We start from the raw sequence: 21,791 nt of genomic DNA, 5'->3' as shown, positions 1-21,791 counted from the left end.
CACTTTCTTTCCTCTGTGCTCACTGTCCCACTTTAAAGCTGTATGATGAGCTGTACAGGCTCATTCTAGGTTGTTCCTTTCTTCACCACCACAGAATCCAAATAACTTGTCAAAACACTGAAGACATTTTTTTCACTAGTCCCTCTCCAAACATAGCAGAGTCACATCTCATGAGACGATTTTTCACAACTGTGTGTAACACGGACTCTGAGACAAACACACTGTAAAGGACAAGGGAGGCTGGCATGACTCTCTTGGATACCAACATGATACAGAAGGCTTTTAACCCTTTCGTTTGTACTGGGCTAATGCACACAGGGGTTACACTTAAAATCAGCCCAGTATCAGCTGCTTGAGGGTAACTGCATGATAATTCTTCCTCTGATCTGCTCTCACAGCCCTCAGGATTCTGCAGACCAGGAGCTGTCTTCCAGACAGGCCTCCGGATGTGATTCAAAGACTCCAGAAGAGAGAGGATCTTGCACTTCACTAGGTAGTTTGTTTCTGTGATTAATCACTCTCCAGTGACTGGCTCTTGTTATTCTCTGCCAGAATATTTGGTAGACTTTTCTCCAGGAAAGAAGTGATACTGCAAGCAAGTCATGTCTCATTCTGCTTTTTGATATATTAAACAGGTTGACCTCTTTAAATTACTGAGATCTCCAGCCTTCAGATCACCTTTGATTCAAAGTTATTTTTAAAATATGGAGCATAAAGCACTGTACAGTTTTCCAGCATGAGACTTACTGAGACACAGAGAGAGGTTTAATCGTCTCCTTGCTTGCCATCCTTACTTCTGTCCTTACACAGACAGGAATCACTTCAGATTCATTGCTGCAGCCTGGATCACTGATTCTGTGTTCAGTTTTCTGCCTGTTACAATCCCCACATCTTTTTCAGACTGGACCTCTTTCCAGGACTGGAAGTTGTTCCCTGTAGACATGGACACTTTTTTTCCTGTTCGTGGCTGTACAATTTGCTTTCAACAGTCTTATAAGAAGTTTTATGAGAATGACCACCTTACTGAAAGGGGCAGGTCACTCTGTCCTGGTCCTATCCTCATTATTCTTAACACTCTAACAATATTTGTGCCCTCAGTAAATTGTATCAGAATGAACTATATCTGCTCACCAAGCACTGAATAAAATGGTGAGTCATACCTGACCCGGGACTCATTCCTGGGCATCCACATAAGAAACACTGCCACTCAATGGTGGGCTTCCAGGGATGACCTCCTTTGCGTTTACAGGGTGTTAAATGGAGTTAACCAGCTCACTTAACCTCCTGCTCTGTTAATGTTGCATAACACTTTTTTTTCTTATCAGCGTGCTTTGGGAAATTAACATTTCTAGAAGCCTGGATAGATCTAAGCCATCACCTTTCCCAAACAAACCTGTAGTCACATCAAAGACTGACAAGAACAAAACAAGTTTATGCAGCAAGATTAGTTTCCTCCAAACCAGGCTGATTGGCATTAACTGGAGAATCTCATATGAGCTCTTTGTTGCTTTGCCTAGAATTTTTCAGGTCTTCTGTTTGCTCTTTACAAATATTCACAGGGCACAGTTCTCTTCCAGTCTTCTGGGATGTCTCTGATATTCCAAAGCTTATTAACCCCTTGTTTGGTGAACAGTAGGGCAGAGGAAACTGGGTTCTCTGTGGAGTTTCTTCCTGTATGTTCTGTACTTTCCACTACCGTACCTTCAGCTGGGGTCTCTTGATGGCACCCATTCCATGGCTTGCCACATCTGTGAGGGGCAATTTCTTCTACAGTCTACATCACTGGGCTCCTCCACCACTCTCTAACATTACATAGCTTTTTTACATAGCTCAGAGCTCTTTGTTATATTTCTAAAATAACACAGCTTTCCCACCATTTTCTGCTTAATTTTTTTGGCCTGCTGCATGGACTGCTTTGACCTGTGGGGCTTTGCCCAGCAGCATGGCCATAGGCTCTGTTCCAGCACAGGCATTGGAAGCATCTCTTTCCTCTGTCAGGCTGCTGGTTTTCATACAATTTGTTGGAGCTTATTTACCTTTTAGAATCTGGTCATTTTGTCAAATCCATGGCAACTAACAGAAAGACAGATAGACAGGATTCTGCAGGTAGCAAGGCAACAACATGGGTCTCTCTTCCCTTAGGAAACAACAGTAAAACCAGCAGCAGAGGCCTGCCTGGGCTCAGGACTCCTGGTGTAAATGATCTGTACGTGATCATTGCCAGACAAAAATAACAGCTAGTAACACCTGATTCCACCTCTCCCCTCAAATTTCCATGTAATTTTACATTAACTTTCCTTTGAAAAGGAAACCAAACAAGCCATTCCATTTATATCACATAAGAGTGAGGTACAAGTGACATCAACCCTTAAGCTCTCTATTCCCATCACCTCGACAGCTTTCCTGACTCCCCCCACCACATCTACCAAGGTTTCCTTGGTCCCTACAAAATCCTGCTCTTTGTCTTCTCTCATATTTCTGACTCCTTTTGCTGCCTTCTATAGTTTTACTCTTCAGGGGGATTTTCAGTGTTTGCGTCATTTGGATTTTCACCCTTTAGCTGACCTTTCCCTGGTTGAAATTTCTCCTGTTTTGTGCTTCCCAATTATACTAAACACATTCGTCAGGATTTGAAAAGGTCAGAGACAGCCTGTGTGCCTGATGTAGCCCCTTCCAGAGCTTTCTACCCTCTGCTACTTCCATGTGAGAAAGCAGGGGAAGAAACACAGAGAACAAGACAAGCTGAACGCTGACTTGCGCTGCTCCACCATGTCTGCACAGGGAGTTTCTTGGGATGAGAGTGTGAGGGATCACTAAGCAAGGTTTGTGCAGATGATTTGTACAAGTCCTCTGAGAGCTAGAGATGAGAAGGCTGGAGTGTGACAGGAGCCTGGATAATCTCTGAATAAAGCCCCATGTACATGAAAGGGACAAAAGCCGGGGGGGTTGGCGTGTGCATGCCTGGTGACACACAGTGCTGCAGCATCCAACACAAACCTCGGCCATGACACCGCTGCCCGCAGTGCCCTCCTCCCACACCACGACTTCCTGGTAACAATAAGCCTTAACACAACCCCATCCCCATGCTGATCCTCCAAACACACAATGACATCACTCCCAAACACGTGAAAAACCTGTTGACTCTCCTAAACATGCTCACAAATTCACACACAAGACTCAAATATCCTGGCATGGGAAAGCTCAGAGCAGCCTGGTTTATTGGCACAGGAGCTCACAGGAAGCCTAGTGAAGAACAGACTCAGACCCTTCAGATATCTGTCCAAAGTTGGCACAACCTGTTCTGGCCATCCTGCCGTGCTCAGGCTTGGTACTTTGTGTCCATTTGTCACCTGCTTCCATCCCTCATGCAGTGGCAGGTTGCTTTACAGCTCAGTGCTGTCTCTACTATTTCTTTCTGGTATTTTTTTTTCCCAGGGTCAGTCACAGTGTTCCCTCATCGCTTTATGATGAAAAGTTTGATTGTTTTTGAGGATCTGAGGAAATTACTGTCTTGCTTCCTCATATTTCAGGCCCTGGAGTGGAAACTGTCTCTCTGTCATTGACTTTCTTCTCTCGCCCGTTGGTTGCTCAGCTGCTCCCTTCTGATTTGGTCTGTGCTTTCTGTTTGGTTCTTGATGGTGGAGGGAGATGTTCCCTGTGAAATACTCGGCCCCTCAAAGGCACATCAGCTTCTTTCTTTAATTTTGCTGTCACATCCCTACCATTTCCAGACGCATCCTATCGATCCCTGGCAGAAACGCACTTGGGGACACGCTCAAAAGACCTGGGTGATCCCTCAACGGGTAAAACACACTTTGGAAGGATCCCCCTCCTCCCCCCCTTCTTCCCCAGCGCTCCTACCTCACCCGTGTGTCCCAGGGGCTCTGCTCGTGAGGCTCGACCGAACCCCGCCGCCTGCCCCGCCGGGGGCGCGCCTCGCCGGGGCCACCCGGCCCTCTGCCGCCCCCCCGCCCGGTACCGCGGCGGCCACGGAGGCCCGGGGGCCCGAAGCCCGGGGATGATGGATGCGGGGACGGGGGACCTGGGGCAGGACCGAGGGGTGGCATCTCCCCGAGGGCGCTGCTGCGGGGCGGAAAGGCGAGGGGCGGCGGGGATGAGCCCCGGGAGGCGGCCCGGGGGAGGGGGATCCCGGGGGGCCTCCGCCCCCAAGGACGGACCGGTCCGGGGGTGGCATTCGCCGGAGCGAGCTGGAGCGACGGGTCCCTTGGAGACACCTCTCTCCATGGCAACCTAATCGCTTCCTGTGAAGATCCCGAAATAACCGACGAGACGGGGGAGCGGAGCCGAGCGGAGCGGAGCGGAGCCGGGCCGAGCCGAGCCGAGCCGTGCGGGCAGCGGCGGGGAGGCGGCGGGGGGCAGGTCCGGCGGGCGCGGGGCTGCGGGAGCGCGGCGCGGGCGGGCAGGGAGCGGGAGGAGCCTTCGCGCTCGGCCGCCGGGGCAGGGGGCTCCGGGCCGGGGGGACGCTCTGCCCCCGCCCGGCCGCTGCCCTCGCCCGGCCGCCCCGGCGCCCCCCGCGGGCTGCAGCGGGGGCCACGGTGCCGGGCGCGCCCGTGCCAGCAGCCATGGGGTTAACGGGAGGCAGCGAGCGAGAGAGACAGAGACAGAGAGAGAGAAAGAGGGGCTGGACCAGTCCTCGGCAGCTGTTTATTTCAAGGCATCTCTCGCTCCCTCTCCCTCAGCCAAAGCTCAGCCTCAGCAAACCTTCCTCCTCCTCCTCTTCCTCCTCCTCCTCCTCTCCTTCCTTCGTCCTGGCCATGAGAAGCACGGGCAGCAGCAGCTGTGCTCCCCCAGCCCTGTGCTCTGCCGCCCCGGCTGCGCCCCACTCGTCTCCCCGCAAGGTAAGTTCATCCTCTCGGCCCGGGCTTGGGGGACAGAGTGGGGACGGGGCTGCAGGGGCGGGCGGGAGTGGGGTTGCATGCCCGTCTCCAAGTCATCTCTCCCCGTCTCCTTCCCTGTGTCCTTTCTCCCCTTCTTCTTTTCCCTTTCCCGATCTAGGTGCTCTGTCTCCTTCCAACCGGCTGTCTCCTTCCTCCCCCCTCCTTTTCCTCCTCTTTTAGTCGGGGGCAGGGGATGCCTGAGGTGCCGGGAGGGAGGGGGCACAGCCGAGGGATCGCTGCCTCTTACCCTCCAGCTCCGGGCTCCATCACAGACCTGTTGTGCTGGAGCACTGGAGCCTGCACTGAGGAAGGCGACTTCAGCCAAATTGGCGCAGCTGGAGAAAGGAAACAGGGGCCAATCCCACCTCCTGCCTGGCCAAGGGTGCACCATGCAAGAGAGAGCAATTCAGATGTGGAGACTCAGCACTTGAAGCACTTGGATGCCCGGGAACAGTAGGAAACTGGGAGGCAGAAGATTGTCAGACTCATGACATGTATTGCAGGCAGGCACTAGATGGCAGGGGATCGGCATCCTAGAGTGCTGCTTGGAATGGGGCCACACTCACAGTTCCCAAATGCAGGGAGACTTAAGCTGAGAGGACCGTTGATGGGCTTCACACGCCCATTCCCTTGCTATGAAAACATCCAAATGCAGCATCACCCTTCCAGCCCTGCATTCTGCCCCAGCTTAGGATTACCATACCCAGCCCGTAAGTGCTCACCCTGGCAGCCTGGCACGGGAATTCCTATTGGCAAGTCACTGAACGCTGCAGGACCTGCACTGACTCAGGGCGAGCAGTGTCAGCCCCTCCGGGATCCTGCTGGATCCTCCTGGGTGCTGCCACCAATCCTCTCAGCCTCAGACATCAGGTAGAGCAGCCTGATGTGAGCCACTGCATCCCAACTGCCAGCCCCCAAATTCAGCCAGCTCTGGGAGGTGCTGCCCCCAGCCCCATACATAGCAGGAACTCTTTCCCTGGATGGGCTTGGCATCTCCACCCCAGGGTACCAGCATTAGGATTCACAGTCCCAGCTGCCAAAACTCCTTCAAGTGCAGCAGAATTGTCTCTCTGGGTCAGCTGCTCTAGGATTCCTCTCTTTCCCTGTCCCCACCCAGCCAAATACAGCAGGGCATATACACAACCCCTTTTCACCAACATCGGGGTTCATGCTTCCTGCTGCCAAATGAGTAATGACTGCATCTCTGCCTCTTGGACCATGAACTCCAGGGTGTTCATGGCCACTGAGAAAAATACAGGTGTGGTGTGCCCAGGGTATCACACAGTGTCGGGGTGGGGGGGGTCTCACTGCCAGTGCCTCAACTCGCTCTGCTTAGTGCTTGGAGATAGCTGCTAGGTTCTGTGGTCCCAGATCACAGTCTCGTATCAGTAGCTGTCACCACAGCCCTTAGTGCTGGCTGGGAGATTAAAAAATGACAGCCAACCTAGCATTCCTTCTCTGTAAGGAGGGCTGGGTCCTCCTCAGCTTTGTTTTGATTTTTTCATCACTATTTCAAGTGGAATCGTTGCAGTGGGGGAGCTGGGCGAAGCAAGGATTTGCATGAAGCTCTTGGTGCTGCGGGGTTGCTAATGGTGAGCGTTATTTCAGCCAGCAGTAAGTTTCATAATCTTGGCCCAGCTTTTGTGAATGTTCCATTTTTCAGGGTCATTAGCCTCTTTACCCTTCTTCCATCCCTTCCCCCTCTCCCCAAACTGGTTGGCAATTTCATTGTTCCAGTGGAATATATCCGTCATGTGAGGTCATCGCTGCATAAGGAGAGGTGATTGATTGCTTAGGTCACTGGGGCCTGTCCCATGCTGAGCTTGAATGCTGGTTTGGAGACCTTGAACCGGACTCTGCACTCAAAGGCAAGGCGATGTGGGGTGCAGAGGGGCACGGTGATGCATTCCCGGCAGCTTGAGTCGCCGAGCAAACAGACTGCTGCATTCTGAACTAGCTGGAGTGCTCTGAGAGCAGACAGCTTCATTCCTAGAGGCACAATATCACAGCAGTCAAGCTCTAGATGTTACAAAAATACAGATAGATCATCATCTGCCGGCTGAGCCAGACAGAATAGGGTGCAACTCTTTTCCCATCCCCGGATGGAAAGAGCCTCTACCCGCTCCTCACTAACACGGCTTGTGTGCGCTTGGCTTCATCCAACTGCTCTCCAGTCAGAGCTGATCTCGGCTAGGCATTGAGAAAGCTGTGAGATTCTCAGATTTTAAGGCCAGAGGGACCATTTTGATCGTCGAGACTGACCTACAGCAGAGCACAGGCCAGAGAATTTCACCAATTTAATTTCCTGCGCCAAATCCATAACTTCTGATTGAACTGTAGCAAGTCTTTTAGGAATACAGCCAGCCAAAGGCTGCAGGCAGTAGGGAACACACCACCTGCCTAGGTGAATTGTGCTGGTGTGTGACCCTCTTTATTAATAGTATTGTTCCTCATTTGAATTTGTCAAACTTCAGCATTTTGTAACAGAAGGTTACATATTGCACTTGATGTGAGGGAGCTACAGCACACGGCTGGCACCTTGGTTCTTTTATTCCTGCCGTGCCTTTTTTATTTGGATAGGATTTCTCTATTGCATTAAGGTATACAAGAATCCTGAACACTGAGAAGGAGTAAGCGAATCCTAGGGCTTTCCTGGGGCACAGTAGTGTCTGAACTCCAGAGCTCAGGGTGTCACATTCAGGGTTTATTCAGAGCTCCCTGCTCTGAGCAGGAGTGCAGCAGGCTCTGCTCCTAGCCGTTAGGTAGGACGTAAATTCCCAGCCCCCCTTGGTGAACTGCTATGTATGCTTTGGAGCACGGCTACTGAGATCTGCTCTCTCATGTCCCAGCAGCAGCAGGTCCATGCTGCAGGAGACTTACAAAGAGGGAGGAAGCACAGATGGGTGTGGGGAACAGCAGCAGGATTCATGCTTCCATCCTGCAAATGCATGAGAGCAGCCTCTAACAGATTAGCCCCAGTCTGGATTGATGGTGGGGTCCATATGCAGCAGCAAAGAACAGTGTAATTCTTACTCACTGCTTTCAAGCACCAAGATTCACAAACTGAGCTCAATGAAGTGCCCCGGGGAAATAGCTTTGTCATTCACACTCTGTCATCTGTGCATCACAGGACCAGAACGCTGAGATGAAGGCTCTGTAGCTAGAGTGAAAGTATACAGGTTTCCTGTTCTGACTCTGGGAGTAGCCCTGTCCAGTTTTATTGCCATTAGACCTGGGAAACACATATGAAAGCAAGAGCCCTGCCATGAGGTACTGGTGCAGAAATCAAATCTCTCTGCTCTGGCACACAAAGGCTTCTTGAATGGTATAAGGTGGGATTTATACTCCCAGCTAGTGAGAGCATAGGCATCCCCATCTCTGCTCTGAAGGTCTACCAGTTTATTCAGGATCCACACTGGGAGCTGCATCCAGAGCTGAACGAAGGGCATGTGTTACTCTTGCCCGCCAACACAGCAGGGTTGGTGCCTAGGACACAATTCTGCTGCCAGTGGCTGACCGCAGAGTGCCCCAGACATGCTTTGTCTGCTGTTTAGTCAATAATCCACAGGGACATCCATGCTCCATTTTGAATTTAAACACTCCAAGCACGCTGGAATCCAGCCTGCACTGCCTGGTATTTTCACCTGAAGCCTTCCTTTGCTCCCACACCCTCCATGCCATGGGAGACACCTCTGTCCTGCTCCCAGCTCCTCCACGGTCAGTCCTGGGTGTGCCAGTACAGGACACACGCTTAGTCTTTGGCCATGATCTCATTAGCAAACCAGAACATGTGGATGGAGACCAACCAACTTTGCATCATTCCTGCACTCATCTGGAGCCACCTTTGGGGTGGGGGCATTGGGAATCACCAGCTGTTCACTCTAGGCAGCAGAACCCATGCACAGCAGTGTCTCCAGTCTGAGGCTTGCACCCCATGTATGGGCTGTCCCCTCCTCAGCATCATGTGCACATGAGGCGGTCAGTGCTGGGGCTCACCCCTCCTCAGCTCATTCCACACATCTTCTGCTCCATAGGGCTGAAATTTAGAGAACTGTGTGTGAAAGGCATCCAGGATTTGGCTATGTAGGGTATCTTATTCCCAGGTTTTCAACCCTGGAAGTCCATAGACTGGGGTGTCATTGCTGGAGCTCACAATCTCAGCTTAGAAGAACAGTGTTGTCTCCATTATGAGATCTCCCAACAAATGAGGAGAGGAGGAGAGCGCAGCGACCCCAGCATTCCTACCCGCAGGCACATTTCTGAGGGTAGAGTCATCGCTGTTAGGAGGAGTGCTAGAGGTTACATGTGCACCACTACTGTGCCATACTTCCCTGCGGGACTGGCACTGAGGTCTGCCTGCACTTGGAGAAGGTCACCCCTGCTGGGATGGCACTGTCCAGCCCCACATCTCCTGCTTCCCGATGCAAAACAGCCCCCTGCCCCTGAAGACTTGAGCTGTGCCAAAAGCAGAGCAGCCTCTTCATCCCAGGAAACTGCTGTCCCGTGGTGAGTCCCAGGCATAGTCCCAGGCACTCCAGGCCACCTTGAAATTTCTCCTGCAACTTGTGTGCCCTCCAGTCTGGGGATTCACACAAGGAGGTCCTCCATGCTTGGGATTCCCTCCCTTTCAAAGTCCAAAATAAATTCTGTCATGGATTTCTGTTGCCAGACATGATCTTCCATGGCATCGTGATCATAATCCAGATGGCCAAGATCTCGCCAGTATCTGGGTTCAGAAGAAATTTGCTCCATTCTGCTGCCTCTCTGCAGAGCTGCATTTTAATACTGAGTCCCCTCCAAGGCTTAGAGGTTCAGGAGCAAAGAACAAAGAAATGCTTAGAATAGCTGCTCTTTTCTCCTCATCTTCATCTCAGGATCCCTCCAGAGACTGATCTTGCCCCGGAGGGAGGGGCAGGGCACATTAGCCAACAATTCTTTTTTTTTTTTTTTTTCTGTGAACTTTGTTTAAATATTTAACAGAAGGAAACTAAAAATATCCCCGGTTAATGCAGCAGGAGCTAGACAGCTACTTAGACTTGGGTGCCCTTTCTCGTGCCCCCTCTTCTCAGGTGTACATCACATCGAGCCCCGGCCTTTTCCCTCTGGAAGAGGAAGCCTCTCACGCAGGAGGGGCTGCAGTTTTTGTTCAGGGCATGGGGTGAGCAGGGGCGGATGGCAGTAACCCCTTGGAAGCTGGGAGGTGCAGCACAGCTGGCTCAGGGCTGGAGGGGCAGGGTTGGCCTCTGCATTGACTCCCTCAGGCAAGCATTCCTGTTTCTCCATCCCGGCAGCCACAGGAGGGCATGACCGTGGGTTGTCGGCATTCATACTTTCCCCTTCATGATGAAGGAGCAGGCTGAACATCTCGCATGATTTTTTTTTTTTTGTCCTGTGCGTGCGGTTGCGGAGAGGATCCGGGGTCAGGCACACAAGAGCTCACCGGGGAAGGGCTGGCATGGCGCTGTGCCCAGCCAAGGGAAGGGGTGGGCAGCAGGAAAGGCAGCCGAGCTGCCACCAGGCTGATGCTGGACGGTGCTGAGCATCCAGGGCAGAAATCTGGTTGAGAGGACCTGACCTCACTCCGTGCTTTTGTTGCTCAGCCATGGGAGGTGGGAGAGAAAAGGGAGGACTACAGGAGAAAGGGAGGGATGGGACAGTGCAGAGGCCATTAAGACAAGGAGTGTGGGAAGGTAATTTCATGTTAGCTAAGAGGAAAGTAAATACTAAATATTTGATAGGCATATTTTTTCTCTTAAATTCTTTAGTGAGGCTGGACTTTTTCTCGCTGATTCACTCTTTCTCAGTTGTCTTGGTTTATCACTCTCATGCTTCCCCTCTCGCTCCCTCACTCTGGCACACAATGAAGAGGCTCTTTTTTAATAAATGGATTACACACTCCACACTATAAATAAACACAGGAATTAAGATTCCAACTTGTTCCAGTGATAAGCAAACAAAGATGTTGAATCCCCCTCTCGGCCCTAAGACAGGAGAGTTCCTGGGGAAGCTGTGCATGTGCCTGGGCACGTGTGCTCCAGAGATCGCTCCTTGCTTTTGTGAGCATATGCTAACGCATGTGTTTCTGGGTGGACTTGGCATGGGGATGGGGACAATGCACCTCCGTGCATGGGGGGCATGGGAGCAGGAGAGGGTGCACGTGTGTGTGCATGGACTCCCCTTATCCTGCCAGCCGGGGCCGGGAGCTCACACTGCCTGCAAGGAGAGAGCCGTCACCACTGTGTGAGGGGACACTGACACCCCTCCCTTTTGGTTCCCAGTGAAGAAGATGAGACAAGATCCTGAGTGAGCAAAAGACACTGTTGCATCTGAGATGGAGCCCAGTGCCTGGTAGGTTCACAGCTTCCCACACTGGCAGGTGAGGCAGGAAGAAAACAGGAGTGTGGGTGGTGGGCTGCTCCCGGCTGCTTGGCCTTTCAAAGGAGGAACGTTTAGATCAGGCTCTCTTCTTCTTCCCCCTACCCCACAGCAGGATGCTTCCACTCGTCTCCCGCATCCACTCCCTGCAGTTGTGGCATCTCCTTCTCGTAGTCTTGGCCGTCCCTCCTCCTGGCACATGGTCTCTTCGCTCTCGGGGCCCAGCAGCCCCACGGCCTCTTTGCACCCGCCGGAGCCCCTCGGCCCCACGGTCCATTTGCATCTGGGAAAGGACCTCACAGCCAGAGCGGGATTCCCGCTCGGATTCCCGCTCGGATTCCCGCTCGGCTGTGCCGCGCCAGCGTGCCCTGCCCACGCGGGGAGCAGAGCTGCGGCACGTGGTGCGGCTGAGGCGCCAGGCCGCGGGGGCCCGGCCCGCCACGCCCTCGGGGTTCGAGGACGGCATGCCCTCCTCCCAGTACCCCTGGGCCATCGTGTGGGGCCCCACGGTGTCGGATGAGGATGGAGGGGACACAAACTCAGCCAACCCAGGCTTCCCACCGCTGGGATACACCTTTGTCTCGCCGCATGGGATGGCGACGGCGCAGCCCAACTCCCACTCGCTTCTGCACAACGCGGGGCTCAACCTGCGCGAGACCCCAGCCACCCTGCGGCCCTTCTTGTTCGGGCCCCGGGGGGAAGGTAAATCTGCACTCTGCCTCTTTCACACCCCGGTCCCCTGCAGGAGCAGCTCCTTCTGCAAAACTCATCAGGGACGTCCCCTTGCCCTGCTGCTCTCTGGGGACTGGAGGGAGTGGCCATCACAAGCCCCACTCCTCTGTCTCGCAGGTGTGGACCCCCAGCTGTACGTCACCATCACCATCTCCATAATCATTGTCCTGGTTGCCACTGGAATCATATTCAAGTTCTGGTGAGTGGGGTTTGGGCCAATGGAGGCTCTCACTGGGCCGGTGTCTACAGGAAGACTGTGAGCTTGGGACTCATTTGTCCCAGGGGTGCAGATCTGGTGCTGCAATCCCTTGCAAGGTTTGGCACTCGGCTACACTGGGCTCTGTTGCTGAGGGTAGTGGGGTCCATCCCACAAACCTCTCTGTCATCAAGGGCTGGAGCTTGTCTCTTTACCTCACCCCTTGTTCTCTCCAAAGCTGGGACCGAAATCAGAAACGCCGGCGTCACTCGGGGCAGCAGAGCGGTGGGAGGCAGCAAGAGAGCCAGCAGCCCCTCACAGACCTCTCCCCCACCACCGTCAGCATCCTGGGGCCCTACGGCGACCCCCTGACTCCCACACCTGAGGTGGAGGGGTCCAGGCAGGGCCAGGAGGGTGCAGAGAAACTGGGTGGCCATGGGAAGAATGCAGCATTCCAGCTTAACCGGTGAGTGGCCAGTGAGCTGGGGCAGGAGGGGCTGGCAGGGGACAGGGGGACAGGCACGCTGAGACAGGGCAAAGTTGGCTAGCGGGAGTGGGGGGGTGGAGCAGTGTAAACACTAATTAATTTCCAATTCCCTCTTTCCCCCAGAATCCCACTGGTGAACCTGTGACGATCCTGGGAGAGGCTGAGCTGGCTCCCCCACCCTCCTGTCACCGCTGGCAAGCGCGGATTCTCCCCGCCTCTGCTACCCCAGAAAAAAAAAAAAACAACCTCCTTGTGCCATGGCCCACCACCACCTTTATTAACTAACCCCACTGGGATGTGCCTGGGCAAATGGACGAGCTGGGCCTCCTTAGCCTCCTGCTGGGGGAAGGTTGGGGACCTGCCCTGCCCATGCAGGACAGGGTGACAAGAGAGCAGAATGGTGGGAGGGAAGACAGCTGGTGGTGGTGTGAAATCTTGACCTCCCCAGCCCCTGTTCTGGCATCTGTGCGCAGACACACTTGGATCTCCATGACTCTCTCACCAGTGCATGCCTGACATCGGGGGTAGGCAAGGTGGAAAGGCGTACCCCTGTCCCCGTGGGCCCTCACCCTCTGTGTGTCCCTCCCCATGTCGTGTGCTTTGCAGTGAACGTCTGGAGTTCAGTGGCTGCAGGATTACCGGCCAGGTGACTTGGATGGTGGCAACTTCATCTGTTCCTGAGACCTTGGCCTTCCTGAGAGTCCCAAGGAGGGGTGAAGCTTGGGCAGAAGAGGCTCACAGAGCACCTGGGCCCTCTCAACAACCCATTTCCTTGAAAGAAACATTATCTTCCCCCTAGATGGAAGATATTCACATCTTTCCAGTTTCTTTCTGCCTAACACTCCTTTGGGCTTTTTTCTCTTCAGCTTGTATCTTTTTTCCTCCCTCCGTCCACAGTTTTTTCCCCTCAGTTCCCACCCCCATGCCACATCTCTTGCCAGTTAAAGTTGGAAATTATTCCTTTAGCTTTCCAAATGTTTTGATCTTTGAAAGACTCCTTGATGTCCCTCTCCACCCCTTTGGCCTCCTTCAGCAAGGTTTTTCTGAATAACACCAGTCTAGGATGATGCTTTCCAGAAAATCCGAGGTGAAGCCCTCTGCTCACCGTGTTATTTAGCAAGTCTCCTGTACACAGCTAAAGTGTGGAATGCCGACATTGCTGGGCATGAGGAACTTGAATTTTTCTGGGCTCAGGAAGAGATTTGCTTTCAGATACTCCTGGCACAGGCAACAAGGCAGCAAACAGGACTCTGTGCCTGGGATGACCAAGAGCAGTTTAGTTTATCTTGGGAACACTGGAGGGGTTGCCATGTACTGCTGGTAGGTCTCTCCTGGAGTGCAAGGTGACTGGTAAGCCACAAGGCAGTGCTCACCAAGGGCATGAGAGAGGGGTATCTGGGCTCCCAGGTGATGCTTCATTCAGTTCCACAGCTGATTAGAAACTGAAAGCAATGGCACATGTAATCTATCCAAACTGGTTGCCTGCACATGTTATTCAGGGCTGTGGTGGTCTGTGGGGCTGGCAGCCACACTGTCACTTACCTGTGTGAGCAAGATCCATGCATCTCCACCTCTTCCTAGGCATGGACCCATGGGTGTCACTTTAAGGACATGTGAGATGGCAAATTTCAACTTAATGACAATAGTTCCTCTTAGCTTTTATGGACAACTTCAAATTAATTAAAACCCCACACCGACTACCACTGAGGTGAAAAAATGCACATTTAGATAAGGTTACCCCTACAGTGTACAAACACCTTTAGCTGCTGGACTGATATGGCCAGAGGCAGGAAAATCACCCACCATTTGAAGGCCCTAATGTACCGTACAAGGTCTCTTACAAAAGTCATCTTGGAGACAGGGATGCAGCCTTTCATCCTTTATCTCTGCATAAAAAGCCTGTTCTTTATAGGACAAAGCACAGGGAATTTCATAAGAGGCCTGGTTCTGCCCATTTACCCAGCTGAACCATTAGGTGTTCTTGGGTCCCATCTGACTCACTGTGAAGGGCATTTAAATCAGAGTGTAAATTACAATAAGCTTCCCAAAAACAGCAGAGATTTGGAGAAAATGACAGGTCAAATAAAATTACTGGCTTATTAAAAGCACAGAGTGACTGAAAGATGTAGGTGGAAAAGGACTCTGGAGATCTCTAGTCTAAGCACAGGTTGATTCTGTGCTTACAGCAGGGGATATTAGCACTTTACCGTAGATCGATCTGTTACTGAGCCTGTTCTCATTCAGGATCCATGCAAGGATTTGGTGGACATTTAAGCTGCAGATGGACATGGAAGGACCAGGTGGCAGTTCCTGCTCGCTGCCCCATTCATTGCTGCCCCTGTTCCCCCTCTCCCTGGCACGTCTCTGCTGGGGAAGGACATCTGCAGGAGGCTGCACTGCTGCTTGCTGGTAATGTGCAATACCTTGAACCAGTTGAAGTAATTTTCCAGACCAGATTAATTAGATTGTTCTTTGATCAACAGCATTTGTTGAAACAAGGCCAAGGTTTAGACTCTTCCACTTCATTGGCTGTCCTTGGACTTTCTCTTTCCACATGCTGCATGGAGAGAAGGTTTGTAAGAAAGTGGCAGGGGACCACAGGAGGCATGGAGAAAACATTTTCCAACACTTGATGGGGCTTTTGTAAATTCTGCAAACAAATTAGATTTTGGTGGTTTGGGATTTTTTCCTCCCCCTTTTACATGTCTCTGGTTTTGGTAATAGTATCTCCAGGGAGAGAAACCTTTCATGGATACTGTGGTAAGGGGAAAGCAGGTGAAGCTGTGTAGAGAAAACTCTTACAACAACAGAGGCTTGGGTATAATGAACATCTTTTCTAAGAACAATTTTCCTAGCCAAATACATTTTTTATGATAGTAATTCAATTTCTCACACAAAACAGGTTAGATACAGGGAAACAACTTCATTGTCCTACCCAAACATTCATTACTATGCTTTGTCCCTGGAACAAAACACTCAGAACACATGTGGACACACAAGCTTCTTCCAGTTAATAAATAATCTCACTGGATCTGTTTTCTCCATGACTGGAGCCTTATAAACCATCTTCCCCTACACAGACTGGAGCCAGAGCATGCCTGAGGTCTTTACCCTGGCCCAGAGTAATATTTTGTCAGATGTGCACATGGATGGGTTGACAGCACCAGCCAGAGCAGAGGAGAGCACCTTCTTAATCACAGCCCATCAGGTTTCCCTGTCTTCTAGATGAATGGAGGAGAAAGATTTTTTTTTTCTTTCCATTAGAGAGAAAAGTGTGCAGGGAAACCAACTGGAAGTGTTTGTAATCTTGGGCTAATTCTGCCCAACATTTCTATGCTATTGAAAGGGAACATCCAAGTGGGCCAAGTGAGATGAAGTAACTGTGTCTCTGCTGAGCTCCTGGAGAGCCCTGGCTTTTTGAACACAAGGGTGGTCTCTCTGTGAGCACAGTGGAAGGGAGGGAAGTTCCTGCTTTGAAGCAGGAACTGGAGTCTCCTTCTCTTTACCCAAGAGAGTGGAATGACCCCATGGCCAAATCCTGCTTGGGCTTTCCCATCTGGTTGGTTGCAATTAGTAGGCAGGGAGCAGGCCTCTGGTGTGTGTTTCCACACCACTCCTCCAGTCCAGTTTCCAGGGACTCACATCCTGCCAAGCATCCCAAAATTCAGAGAGGGCTATCTACCTCTTCCTCAATGGCACCTAAGTGCCCTTGCAAATCTGGTCCCTTCATTTCCCACTCCACTTCCCAATGAAGAAAAATGCTTGGAAAGGAGTGGTTTGTTCCTTTCCTGCAAGTTCTCAAACAGGACCACCTTGAGACTGTTCTGAATTAAACGGTTTTGGTTTTTCACTCTGACAAACCACATTTGTGGCACAGCCTTAGAGCTGAGACCTGCAGCACAAAAGTCCTGGGTCAAACTCCAGCTCCCCAGCTGCATCCCTTCTGTCCCACTGTAGTCCTGGCCCTACCCTGGCAGGACCATAGAGAGAGGTCCCCTTCCTTCACCAACTGCTGGCTCTCTACTCCTCTTTTCCTGTTGTTTTCCCTCTCCCACTGTTTGCCTTCTTCCCACTCTTGTCCTGTACCATGGTCTCCCTCCTGGTTCTCTCTCCCTTCCTATCGTTTCGCTTTCCCTACTCCTCTCTTGTTCTCCCTTTGCCACTCGGTCTCATTCTGCCACGGCTTCCATCCACCCCTCCAGCCTTCCTCCTGCTCCTCTGCTCAGTCTCGCTCTTCCCCCTCCCCTGCCCTTGTGCGCTGTGATATATATTTTTGTAGGATTTCTCTTCTCCTTGTGGTGAAATATTCAAATCTTGTGGGATGTTAGTTTCAACATTTTTAAATAAAACTTTGCAAAATATTGAAAGCAGACCTCTTGTGTCTGTGGAAGGTGCCACACTGGAAAAGTTAGGGTGGGATGAGAGGTGCACCCTGGGCAGACCCCATCGGGATGGGGGCTCAGACTGCTGGCATCCCACATTCTCTTCTGGGGAGTAGAGGGGGCAATTTGGTCCTGTGTCCATCTTGCCTTGGTCTCTTTGCCGACTGAAGGGGCCCTTTGACCACCCTCGTGAATTTCCATGGGAGGTGGCGCCTGGTGGAGGAGGAGCCCTTCTTCACCCACTTCCCCACCCAAGCAGCTGTGGTGCCTCTGGAGCTGCTGCCTCCCAGGCACGCCCTGGGGCTGCTTGTCCCGCTGAGGGCCAGGGTGTCCGGGAGAGGTGACAGAAGCCGAGGGGAAGGGAGGGACATGCAGCGCTGCAGGCACAGAAGCCTCCCTCACTCTGTTCCCCGCGGCTGCCTCCGCAATTTCTATTTACAGCCCTGCTGCCTCCCCTCCTGGCCACAGTGCTGCTGCTGTTGCTGGTTTCCAGGGCTGCTCTGTAATTAAGCATCCTTGTCTCCTACAACTCCTCCACTTCGCAAGCCCAGCGGCAATCGGGACTGGGGCCGCACCAGGCTTGATGGCCACTCCAAAGGGCTGCTCCCTGGCAGTGGCTGAAGACTGCTGGGGATCGGGATGGTTCCCAGCCCCTGCTCCCTCTGCCCTGTCTGAGTCCTTTGGGCATTGGGGGTGTCTCTGATCCTCTGCTTTACTCTTGGAGGAAGGAGCAGGCTACGCAGGCCAGACCTGGCCTCGGACTGGGGTTTCTGCCCACTGGAAGGACCCTTCCTGCTGCAGTGCCAGACCGCTCCACATGGCACCCTGTGCCCTAGACAGGATATCTGTGGGTTGGTGGTGGCCCCAGGCCCATCAGAGAGCAGACACACTCCTGTGGTGGCTGTCCCAGGGTACAGGCACACAAGAGGCTGAGCAGCACCTCTTCTGCCCCTGTGCTGAGTGTGGGAGAGCAGAGACTTTCACTCTGTTGCTTTAGGTGGAAGATCCTCTCCAGTCAACAGCTTTGGGGCTGGGAAAGCCAGAGAGACTTGACAGAGGTGGAGATAGGTTCTCATGGTGCTGGAATTACACTCATGTGCTCACTGGTGCAGTGAGATGTTTTGTACAAACCTCATCTGCTTCCAGTCCGAGCTTCAGCCCTTCCTGCTGACTTCTCTCTGTCATCAGATGCTTTTGCTCTGGTGCCCCCTCTGTGCAGGCTGGGGCTGCAGGCACTCAGCCAAACATACCCTTTTCCACCAGGACTCACTCTCTGACTCACAGGAGAAGCTCCACAAGCTGCCCCTTATTCTTCTGGCTTCCCGAAACACTGACTCCTTGGTCTAGTCCCCTCCCCTCCCATCACCACTCCCCCCTACATCACTCCTATCCACCTGTCCATGTTGACTTCCCACCCTTCCAGTCTGGTCCCAGCTCTGACTCTTTTTCCAGCATCTCCATTCCTTTCCTGTCTGCAGCCTTGCCTCCTTCCCTAGCATCTCCCCCACATCCTGTTCTCCAGCAGGGAGCTAGTACTGGGAGTTGCATTCTGAATGAGGATAGCAGATATGGGAGGAATGAACGCAATCATTTAAATCAAAGAACAACATACAAAACCTGCACAGTGACTTCAAGACACATAAAAATCACTCTAATGAGTGGCCAAAAACCAAGTATGAGGTGTTGCTGACTGCTGTGATTTCCTGGGAAAGAGAGTAGTTCAGAAAAACATTTTGAAACCATCTCCAAAATCTGGGATTCCCTCCAGCTGAATGCCTTCTGTAACCTGCTATAAATTATCCCATTATGGGGGGAAAAAAAAAATCAGGCAACTGTCAGCTGGAAGAGTCTGTATTGCAGGGGTGTGGCAGCAACCAACAACACTTGCTTACCTCACCTGCTCAAGGACCTTCTCCAGAGTTGTGGCTGGAATTAGGACCCCATGTGCTCTGGCTCTGCCCTCCTCTCCAGGCCTGTGCTGCTGGAAGTCATTCCTTAGTGTTCCTTTGCACCTTGTGAGAGAGCCATCCCGACACTGTGTGGGCATGAGGGGAGTGGTGGAAAAACACCTGTGGAGCTGTGGGCATCCCTGTGCTCCTCGAGGAGGGTGTGGAGCAGGCATGGCAGCGTGGACAAGCTGTGCTAACTCAAGTGTGAGCCTTTGTGCAGGGGGAACGGAGAGCTTCAATCACAGGTAGCTCTGCACTCTACTAAAGGGACCTGGCTGTGTGGATGGCCATTTAATTAGGAGAAATGCACAACTTGAAACTGCCATAAAGAGTCGCCCTGAAACAAGCAACCTCTCATTTCAGCATCATGTAAAAGAGTTGAGTAGTTCCCTGGTTCATTCCTGCTTTGATCCTTAGAGGCAGAATTGAATCTTTATTGAGGGCTGCTGTGTCTCCGAGTGCACATTGCACTCAGTGAATAATAGGCCATTCAGTGACGCATTCCACATTGATCCAAAGCCCAGCTTTCTCTGGGAGTGACCAGAATGCACACAAAACCATCTTCAGCCTCAGATCAATCCTCACAAGGGATCTGGCAGGGAAGCAAATGCCAGTTCCTGCTCCAGGGCCCTGCCCTGCCTCTCTGTGGCTCTAGTTAGCGCTCCAGTGGCAGGAGAGCAGATGCTCTAGGGCAGCCAGTCTAGTTTGAAGCTCAGACTTTGTTGACAGCTGGACATACCACAAGGGTTCAACAAACAAGCAAGCAAACAAGCCTGGGGTGACTTGTTTTCTATCAGAGGAACATGGTGTGATGCCTACAGCATGCACTGGTCAAATCTGAGTTACAGCCTGGCCTAGCTAGGGAGCCAGTTGGTTTCCTTGTTAGTTTGTCTATGAAAGGATGCACCAGAATCGCAGGCATCGTGATTGTCTCAGGTGCTCTCTAAGCCTTGGTAAACTGACACAGATTGCAGAAGCTTTCTGAGCTCTTCCCAAACCAAGGGGCAATCAGTGGTGGGTGTCCTCTGCTAGTGTCAGGGGAGTCAATCTAGCCAGGTTAGGACACAGTTTTGCCTGAACGAGTTCATTAACCAAAACATGAATGCAGTGGTTAAATACCCCTACAGTGGAGGTTTGTGCTGGTCTTATTCAGACACATTTGGCAATACCAGGATGAGTTATCTAAGCCTAAATTGGTTTCTTTCCCATGCCTTTTTTCTGCTTTGGCAATTTTTTTCTTATGTGATTACACAAATCAACAAACATCACACAAATGAGATCCAACACTCTGTGTACCCTGCGTTGGCTGGATACACAGCAGGAACCCTAAGAGGTTCCTTTATAATAAGATTTCTCTTATATCCAGCATCAGGGCCTCCATGACAAAACTGAAGACCAAAAATACTGTCCTGGACAAATGTGGGTTTCCTGTATCTACTCACATTGGCCAGCTTACTTGTAGCTCCCTATGTAGTGCAGTAATTCTGAGTGCAGGACATGGGGAAGAGACAGATTTTCCCCTAGTACCTGCAAGTTAGAGGAGGGCTGGGACAAAAGAGTGACTGAGCATAACACTGCCTCTTCCAGGGTTTTGGTGACAGTTCTTTGTTCATACTCAGGCAGTCCTGCAGAGAGAAACAAATTGCCTAACTAAAATATAGAGAGCTGAGGCTGTCAAGCAAAGGCCTAAAGAGAGGTATGATGGAGCAGGAATATGAAGGAGGACAGGAAAAGGCAGGGTGAGGAGAGAGTGGGCAGAACCGGAAATTGTGGCTAGGATTAAATGATGGGGCTGGAAGGAGAAGTAGAGTCAAAGGCAGGGATCAGAATAGAAATTTAGAGCTAGGGGGCATTGAAAGCACTGGGTAAATGAAGTCAAGGTGAGTGAAGCAGGGCTCTGGGAGCTCACAGGGACCAGGGTGCTGCCAACACTGAAGCCCCAGTTTAGCCTGAGCACTTACACAGCTCTACTTCCAGCTGTTTCAGGAGCAGCAGTTGAATCTTCCCCTGCCTCCTGGTGAGGGAAGGGAAAGCACGTGCTCATGGGTCAGCCCTCAGAGCTCAGCCTCACTGCTACAGTGCTGACCCAACCCATATGGGAGAGATGCAGGACTGTCACAAAATGTAGGTCAGGGGCTTAAAGTCCGTTTTGCAGGTTTAAAGGTCTCAGCCCTCTGATGTTTGCTCCAAAGGATGATACATTCCCAGTTAAGGGATGCTGTTCCCTCTTCTTGCTCTTGCTCCCTTATCTATGTTAGTTGTCTGGCCATCATTTTCCAGGAGCTGAGATGGAGTCCACTTCACGTGACCTACAGCGGTACCAAAAACTAAGCCATAGGGATCACACTCCGAACACACACAGCACTGAGACCACCAAAAATGAGGCTGTCAGAGTCTGCCCTTGTGCTCCCAGAGCCAGTCTTTTGGCCTCTGGCATCTACCACTAAAGGGCAAGGACAGTACCACCTGGAACAGGTACCGGAGCAGTGCCTGGTGAGGGGAAAGTCCCTCAGACCTGGAAATCTATGCACTGGGAAGGCCAGAAAGAATGATGCCTGAAGAAAGTGCTTAGCAAAGCTGAAGCCAAGGGTGCAAATGTGAAGGAAGGAGTGAGTAGTGGTATGAAACAGTGAGCAGCATCCTCTGCACCAGGAAGGCCTGCTGGAAAAGAAGTGCGTGATAACCTGACTCCGAGCATCTATCAGGATGGTGGATGAAGGAAGAAGCTGGTGTTTCACAACTTCTGAGTTCCCTTTGCATCCTGGGTGGTTG

General features: G+C 51.9%; 1 protein-coding gene across 5 annotated transcripts; it reads left to right on the top strand.

Annotated features, from left to right (window-relative positions):
• Positions 1-3,261: 3,261 nt before the first annotated feature.
• On the top strand, positions 3,262-17,058 carry PIANP (PILR alpha associated neural protein). 5 transcript variants are annotated; one of them, XM_053971327.1, is made up of 7 exons: positions 3,262-3,803; positions 4,701-4,859; positions 11,177-11,246; positions 11,386-11,975; positions 12,123-12,204; positions 12,440-12,667; positions 12,812-17,058. In XM_053971327.1, exons 3-7 carry the CDS (start codon positions 11,230-11,232, stop codon positions 12,831-12,833), a joined length of 939 nt encoding a protein of 312 aa, XP_053827302.1. In that variant the 5' UTR covers positions 3,262-3,803; positions 4,701-4,859; positions 11,177-11,229; the 3' UTR covers positions 12,834-17,058. The 5 variants fall into 5 exon arrangements, with proteins under 5 accessions (XP_053827302.1, XP_053827303.1, XP_053827301.1 ...); XM_053971328.1 differs by lacking the exon at positions 3,262-3,803 and adding an exon at positions 4,316-4,380 and having other exon boundaries at positions 11,389-11,975; XM_053971326.1 differs by lacking the exon at positions 3,262-3,803 and adding an exon at positions 4,316-4,380.
• Positions 17,059-21,791: the final 4,733 nt, after the last annotated feature.

This window comes from Vidua macroura, chromosome 2 (genome assembly GCF_024509145.1).
Source record: "Vidua macroura isolate BioBank_ID:100142 chromosome 2, ASM2450914v1, whole genome shotgun sequence".
Lineage (NCBI taxonomy): Eukaryota > Metazoa > Chordata > Aves > Passeriformes > Viduidae > Vidua > Vidua macroura.
The sequence above is the reverse complement of the archived record's forward strand: the minus strand, read 5'-3'. Positions and strand labels throughout refer to the sequence as shown.